Here is a 7,788-nt window from a genome sequence, read left to right as displayed (position 1 = left end):
GCACCAAGAAAGGGGATTAAAAATAAAAAAAAAAGGAAAGGAAAGGAAAAGAGGCTCCCGCCCAGTGTATATACCTACACGCGTGAGCTCTGACTATTCCTCTTCCTCGTCCTTGTCCTCCTCCTCCTCCACCACCACCAATACAGCCTCCAGCTCCACCACCAACCTATCCATCGTGGCGTCTGCCACCCTCCTGCACCGCCAGGAGCCGCAGCAAGTCAAAACCCCAATCTGACTCGTGCGCCAGGGGAGAGAAACATCAAATGAGAGGGTCCCCTCCTTGAGAGGCCATCCCCAAAAAACGGCTCCTAGTTTAGGTTCCTGTCATGCATGGGCGGGCTCGACCTCGCGCCATCCTCAAAGATCGTCGTCGTTTATTTACGCCCCGGCACCAGCGCCTCCACTGTCTCCTCCTCCTCCGCCTCCTCAGGCAGCGATCTTTTCCAGGGCAGGGGTAGTAAGTAAGAGAGAAGGAGGGAAGTAGTAGTAGTAGTAGTAGTAGTAGTAATAGTAGTAGTATGGAGTAGTAGTAGCAGGAGCAGCGCAGAGAGGGTAGACAGAAGCAGCCAAGCTCAAGCCCAAGCATAGAGAAAAGCCAAGCAAAGGCTCACGATTTGGCGGGAGAACTGCGGAATTGGAGGGGCGATGAGGCTGAACGAACAAATAGAGGCCCGGGGGGGGGGGGGGAGGAGGGTGCTTCTCATTGGTACAAAACGGGGCCTTGCAGCCCTGCAGACGACCGAAAGAGGGTGCGGCTGGTCGATCGTGACCCCTGCCGGCCAGCTGAAAGGGAAATGCAATGGTACCCTCTTGCGAGCCAAGCAAGAAAGTCAGCCAGCTACCTAAGCGCAATGGTCACTTCTTCCATTGGTGGTGTAGCATAAAGCTGAGGTTGCTGGCCATGCTTGGCAGGTTGCAGTGCCAAGCGGAATGAATCCCGCAGTGGATAAAACCCCCCCAAAAAGGGTTCTACTTTGATGGGACCGGGGGGTGGGGTGGAAAGCTGCATGTCAGATCTTTACTGCTTGCAGCCTCGTTCGTTTCGATTTGGGGAGGCAGAGGAATTCAAAACCATACAAGTAGGACCTTGATATAATGAGCCAAGGAGTCGAGGTCCGAGGGTCGGTTGAGCCTGACACACACTTTCTTTTCTTTCTCTCTGGCTCTCGCTCTATCTCTCGTCTCGTGCTTCGTTTGGTGCAGGAGACGAGGCTATAGGAAGAAGGGGGGATCCTGGGAGACAGGCAGACGGTGAAGCTTCTTTTGAGTAGGAATCCTTCTGAGAAGGCTCTGTTAAAGAAAGGTGAGTGGGTATTGCGTTTGTGTAAGTCGAGAGAGGTGAGTCAAGTCAGTTGAGACAGATGTGAGCTGGGAACAATGTGTCACAAGATAGAGACTGAAGTTGATGAGAAGAGACAAAAATAGCAATACCCTGTAAATACTAGATAGTAAACAAACCAATTGAATAACCTCCGAGAAGAGAGCAACACAAGATTTTGCTGCCCACCAAACTCTACTTTTCCTCCTCTCTCACTCTCAGCCGCCAATGTCACACACACACACACACACACACACCACGCCACGGGAATAATCTCATTAACTTTCCTCCCTTGCTCCTTCTTGTCTTGCCCGTTCAAGTCAAATCAAGCCAGGCGCGCCCCATCCCGGCGGCTGAACAAGCCTGATCCGGAAACCCTGTTCCGTGAACACGAACAGCCTCGGAACTATTGAGGAAAACCCGCTTTGACTTGTCCCCCACAATGTCTTCTTTTTGGTTCCCACTTATATGGAGAAGACAAGCAGGCAGCAGAGCTAGGGCTGACAGACAAGACAGACATACAGACAGACAGACAGATACATAGATAGATAGAGAGAGAGAGAGATAGACGTGGCAGTGGGTGAGAAGGATGCCGAGGTAGAAATGATCCACCGCAGCACAGCAAAGCACAGCACAGCAAAGACCAGGCAGGGGTTTGCAGCAGCAGCAGCAGTAGTAAATAGTGTAGGTAAGATAGGCGTAGGTAAAATAGGTGAACGACTCCGATCAGGGAAGCCATCTACACCACATGAACAAGCAAATCCATTCCTCACCCCCACCCCCCCCCCCTCTCTTCCTATGACACAGACGCCTTGTGGTCAATCAAAGTGGAAAAAGTCAAAAAGCACCTACTTACCATGATCCACAACTGATAGACTTGACTCCGCACTAGACCTCTCATGCATACAGTTGAAGCCACTCACACACACACACACACACGATGGATCTTTTCCACCAACTCGCTGCCCCACTTCGCAAGCTTAAAATATATGCTTGCTTCCTACCTTTTTCCCTTTGTCTCAGCCACCTGCACGATAGCGGAAATTGGTCAACCCGCGGAAGTGGCTTGTTTACTAGCTGATTCTGACCTCGACCTTGCGCCCTTTTCAATGCCGCTAGAGTGACAACAACCTTGACCCGTGGGGCGGGAACCCTTTTGACTGCCACTGGTGGTTTTTGTTTTGTTTGTTTGGCTTCCTTCCTAACCTCCCCCTCTGCCGGAGGATTATTAATTTGCTGTAAGATGGCGGAGATTTGAAAAGTCAGCTCAATGAGGTGGTCACCACAATACTGTACTAATAGAACGAATTGCCGGACAAGGGGTTGGGGGTGGTGACGGAAGGCTGTCCACCCCCTCGTGTCATGCCGGCATTCATCTGTAGCTGTTACTTCCCTCACTCCATCAGTCCCGACCTGTGGCCAGTTAGTCATTCGACAGCCAAGAAATCATGTGACTATAGGCAGATCTGCCAAGAGAGAAAGAACAAAAGACATCACAAGTCCAGCCAAACAGATACTAAGCATCATCAATGACAACACCCCTTAGAGAAAGTCGAGTGCATCGAGGCTCAGGGGTAAGAACTTCTCCATATTGTCTGCCGCAAGAGACCACTACAGACAACAGCTATTGTTCTCTAGCAAGGACTCTCTCCCTCCTGATTTGTTTGAGCCCTCCATTTCCCTCAGCTCGACGACTCATGAGAAAACCCTCCTCGAGTCGACCAGGAAGGCAGTGCCAAGTGTGTAGCCCGTTTTGGTTTCCCAAACGTTTGTGCACACCATCTATCAGTCACATAAACGTGTCTTCTTTTCCTCCTGTCCCCATCCATCCATCCTCCCCGAACATGTGAAGTCAGTCATCCACTGACATGCATTACAAAAAAAAGCAAGGGAGAAACCAGAAAAGAAGAAAACAAAAACGAGGAAAACAACAAAAGTGGTAATAATGCGATGCCCTGTGCAATCATAGGAATTGTACTCGCTCAGAAAGACGAGTCAACAGGTGAGGTTAAAAAGGTCGGAGGGGAAAAGAAAGGGAAAAGAAGAAAAGAAAAGAAAAAAAAGTAAAGGCGGTACAAAGCTTCTGGCGGGTATATCGAAGCAACAAGAAGCCGACCAAATTCATCAAGCACAGGGAAACAAAGCATCTCACAGCAACCTCCCTTGCTGTTCATACGCCAGGCCCTCGAAAGAAAGAGAAGATAGAAGAAAGTGAGGTCTACCAGACCTCGCAATTCCAGTCCTAAGAGAAGTCGACGTTGGCCGTGATGAGCTGGTCGATCCTCTGCACCAGCTCCTTGGTCTCGCGAGCAATCTCGAAGGCGATGGGCGGCAGTGTCTGCGTCCACATGCGCCACTCGCGGTCGCCCTCGCCCTTTCCATCGGCTGCGAGGTCATGACCCCTCTCGCCGGCCTCCATCAGTCGCTGCTGGCTGTCGTAGAGACGTCCAAGCAAGTCGCCACGGCCAGACTGCTCCGTCTCGCTGATGACCCGCCCGACGGTGTCGACAATGGTGCGGATCTGCGGGTCGATCTGGTTCATGTCGGCAGCGCCACGGATTGAACCCACAAGGCCTTGGATGGTCTGCACCAGGTTGGCGGTTTGATCGTCAAGATACACCTGTCCAGCTGCTGTGTCAGAAAGAGAGAAAGATTGACCCGATAGTAATGATTGGGTTAGCTAGTAGCTTTGCTCACCTTGAGATCTTCCGCATTGGGGTCGACCTGGCGCGATCCGTATCCGTTAGAAGTGGGCGCGTAGCCGTTGCCATTCGCCTTGTTGTAGGGCTCGACCGATTCGCGAGGGGAGTTGATTGGGCTGTAGGCTGAGGAGTCTATGCTGCTTCTCCTCCCAAGCCCTTGGAAGGGAGGGGGAGGTGGCAGGTCTTGTGGGTAGGGGTCCGCCTGGTAGGCACTCTGGATAGACTGCGACTTGGCAGTGCGAGGTGAGAAGAATCCAGCAGACTCAACCGGGGTCACGGTCCCGTCATCCTCCTCCTCGAGCTCGCCGTCAGGAGTGATCCGGATCTTGACGAACCGGAGGAGCTCCACCATGGCAGCAACGAGGTTGGAAGCCGCGGCATCGAGTACAGAGACAGGGGCGATACCGGCCGATGTAGCAAATGTCTTGGAGGCGGTGATCATGCTGTTGGCAGCTGATGACACACGGCCCTTGAGCTGCTTGCGCTGCTTCCGCGACTGCTCGTCGGCGGCAGGCTTGGCGTCCAGATCCTTTGCGATCCGCCGCACACTCATGACAACGCTCTTCATGGCATCGATGACCGTGTCGGGCTGCTCCACGCGCGCCCGGCGGAGCAGCTCGTCAATAGCAACCTGGAACTTTGTGACGTGCAGGTCCTTCACGACGCCAGCGTCATCCGTGAAGCTCTGGTCGCGCACGAATCGGCCTGCGTCGTTGCCTGAAGACAGGCTCATAGACGCGCTTCGCATGCCGCGCAGCTGCGTCTTTGCCCTTGCGTAGCGGTTGCGCCAGTCACGGACCTCCTGCTCGAGGGTCTCGATCGTCTTCTCCAGCTCGCCCTGCTTGGCCCATGATGCCCCGCTCTGCTCCGAGAGCTGCTTCATCTCACGCAGGAACTCCTGCGCCTCCCGTCGGACCTGGGCAGTCGTCTCGCGCTGCTCGTCCAGGGCCGCCCGCAGTTCCTCGTTCTCTCGCTCGAGCTCAGGGTCTGCGCGTCCCGACGACCCTGCATTTGCGGCTGAGGCCTCCATATCCTCGCGCAGCTGGCGCGTCTCGTTGGCATGCTCGTCTCGCATCCGGTCGAGCTCATCCCTGAGCGCATTGTTCAGGCTCTGGGCCTCTGTGAGCTTGCTCTCTAGGTCCAGGCGCATATTCGACCACTCCTGCTTTTCTGCATCCGCAGCATTCGACCTGGACCGTTCCTGGTTCAGAACCCCACTCATCTCGTCATCCTTCTTTCTCAGGTCATCTTCCATGCTGTTGAGCTTCTCCTGCAGCTCTCGCACCTGGTCCTCGTAGTCGGAGATGATCTGCTTGTCCTTCTGATAAAAGAGGGTTAGTCTCTCCATGAGCAGTATATGTAAGAAAAAAGAAAGTCTCAACTCACTTCTGATGAGCCGCCATCGCCCTTTTCTATATTATTCGCGGCATAAGAATCTTGTGCATCATCGAAGCCATCGTCATCCTCTTCCACCATGGTACTTTTATTTGGTATTATCGTGTTTTGCTGAGATTGCTTGGGTTGAGGTCGGTCGTAGCTGCTGGGCGGCATGCCAGGGGAAGGGGGGATATCATAGGCATCTTGCAGGGCGCCACGGATGGAGGAAGCGTTACTGGGCTGTCGCCTGCTGGGTCCACGAGGGGGGAAGCCGCTCATGGCGGTCCCAGGCCGACTGGGGGCTCGTGTCGAGGCCGGGCTCGACAGCCGTGGGATGTCGCCCGCCACAAAACGTGGGAACCTCCGCTCCAGCTCGCAGAAGACGTCTGTGGCGAGATCACGGAACCGTGGAGGGCCAAGCGACGACAGCTTCTGGCGCGCCTGATTACGCTTGGGGTGGAAGGTCTCTTCTGGGAGGAGGTACGGCGGGGGTCCGACGCTCTGAGGCGCATTGGGCGGTCTCCTGCTGAAGGCCTGTCTCCGCAGCAGCTCGTCGAAGACATCGGTACTGAGTTCGTAGAACTGCACCGAGGTCAGGCGCTGCAGCTTGTCGCGGGCCTTGTTCTGAGGAGGCGTCGGCTTGCCATCGCGCGATGTCTGCGAGAGATACCGCTTGAGCGCGACGTAGTGCTCTCCCAGGATTGCCTCGGTGTCCGGCTCTCTCCTGCTGCGGCCGCCCTCGCTCCTCGCGTAGATATCCGTGGCTGTGCTTGAGCGACCGATCGAGGGAGGCGGCGAGGGGCCGCCGGCACTCCTGGGCCCTGTAGGGAATCCGCCGTTCATGGGGCCGTTTCCGCCTCCTGAATATGGTGGTGATGCTAGTTGACCCTGTTCTAACATGGGATTGAGGCCTTGCATAGGGCTCTGGGTTGGGTAGGGACCATCGTTCTGCATTCCCGTCGGCCAAATGGTTCCTGTCGTCGACACAGGTGATAAAGGAGGGTTGGCGCGCGCGGCAAGCATTCTTTCACACGGGGGCGGGCGGATTGGTCAAGTGGCAATTGGCCGGCTGAGGCGGCGTCAAACTGGGCGTGGGGAATGTGACCCAGGCTTACAGTAGCGCGCGAGCGAAGCACCAAGATCGTGTTCGACCCTGGTTCAATTCCCCCTTGTACGTGGCCGTACGTCGTCAAAAGGGCGAACTCGCACGTGGCGATCGTCAGTAGACGACCTTTGTCGGGAGCAAACGATTGGAAGGTTGGTCTGGGGATGGTTGGGTCGCGCAGAACGAGTGAGATTCCGTCAGCCAGCGGGTTGGGAGGGACCAGGCGCCGTCGGTAATATGTGTGTGCTGGCAAAGCAGCCCCCTTTGCTCTTTTGGGTGCCGATCGCCCACGCAAGCCCTGAAGATGGGAAGACGGGCTGGCAGCCTGTGACGTGCGTGCAGGTTTGTCTGGAGATTGTGAAACGTCGAAATCGGCCAAATGGTCTGGGTAGGGGCTCCGTTGAGGTGTGAGGGAGTCTTTTCCTTTAATGCGGGAGGGGTCGCTTGCGGCTTGTCGAAGAAGGGCTAAGGTGGACACTGCAGGGGGGCCGGCTCCAACGATAATAGGGGAGAATGAACCCTTGTGGCCTTGCGGTAAGGCAAGAAGACAATTGGTAGTAGCCGGTGCCTCCCCGTCGAAGGAAGGGCAAGAAAAAAAAAATTTACCCAACAACACAAAGAACAACCAGAAGCCGCCACAACAATACTCGAGGATGATAAGGTTCGTTCAGCCAGATCAGATCGGATCAGATCAGCTTTCAATTATCGCCCCTTGCTTTTTGGCTTTTCCCTTCGCAATTACGCTTCAGATCGATTGATCCTCCTCCTGGGTGGGCGGTTTGTCGAGCGAGTCAGCGTCGATTAACGAGCCGGGCGCCGAGACGTTGTAGAATGCGGGGCCTGGAAGTCGAGTCGGTACAGGTGAACAAAGAAAGACTGACTGCCTTGGGGAGAATCGAAGCGGCTTTTGAAAGAATCTCGGTCACGGCAATGTCTGCGATCACGGACCAGAGTGCCAGGGGGGGGTCAAGAGGCGCCTTCAGCAGCGAGATGATGCAGTCTCGAGTTCGTTCCAAGGAGGATCCGAAGGGGTCGTATACGAGCAGGAAGCTGTTTGACAGTATCGTTGAATCGGGTCGAGATATTAGGAATTAAGAAAAAGAAAGAGAGAGAAACTAGAGCACAGGAGAAGGTAGTAGGAAGTAATGCGTGGGTATCGTTTCGTTCTCGTAGGTCGTAGTAGTAGCAGTAGTAGTTGTAGTTTTCAGCCCCCGGCGAACTCGAGATGACTCGGCTTGAATCGAAGGACAACCAATGACACGGACCGTTCTGGAAATAGAAAGAAG

At 54.7% G+C, this 7,788-nt stretch overlaps 1 protein-coding gene across 1 annotated transcript; it reads right to left on the bottom strand.

The window, feature by feature from the left end:
- Positions 1-2,887: 2,887 nt before the first annotated feature.
- On the bottom strand, positions 2,888-6,285 carry M406DRAFT_81353 (uncharacterized protein). The gene is made up of 3 exons (XM_040926017.1): positions 5,407-6,285; positions 4,043-5,341; positions 2,888-3,938 (listed from the first exon to the last, which is right to left on the bottom strand). Exons 1-3 carry the CDS (start codon positions 6,238-6,240, stop codon positions 3,561-3,563), a joined length of 2,511 nt encoding a protein of 836 aa, XP_040775461.1. The 5' UTR covers positions 6,241-6,285; the 3' UTR covers positions 2,888-3,560.
- Between the last annotated feature and the right edge of the window lie 1,503 nt (positions 6,286-7,788).

Source organism: Cryphonectria parasitica, assembly GCF_011745365.1.
Source record: "Cryphonectria parasitica EP155 unplaced genomic scaffold M406scaffold_5, whole genome shotgun sequence".
Classification (NCBI taxonomy): Eukaryota; Fungi; Ascomycota; class Sordariomycetes; order Diaporthales; family Cryphonectriaceae; genus Cryphonectria; species Cryphonectria parasitica.
This window is presented reverse-complemented; position numbering and strand designations above follow the sequence as displayed.

Bases quoted from the DNA above. Each gene is read 5' to 3' on its own strand.
- M406DRAFT_81353 (XM_040926017.1), bottom strand. From the start codon at position 6,240: ATGAACGGCGGATTCCCTACAGGGCCCAGGAGTGCCGGCGGCCCCTCG. The intron at 5,342-5,406 runs GTGAGTTGAGAC...CTCTTTTATCAG, and splicing joins GCGATGGCGGCTCATCAGAA to AAGGACAAGCAGATCATCTC. The intron at 3,939-4,042 runs GTCGACCCCAAT...GCAGCTGGACAG, and splicing joins ACGGATACGGATCGCGCCAG to GTGTATCTTGACGATCAAAC.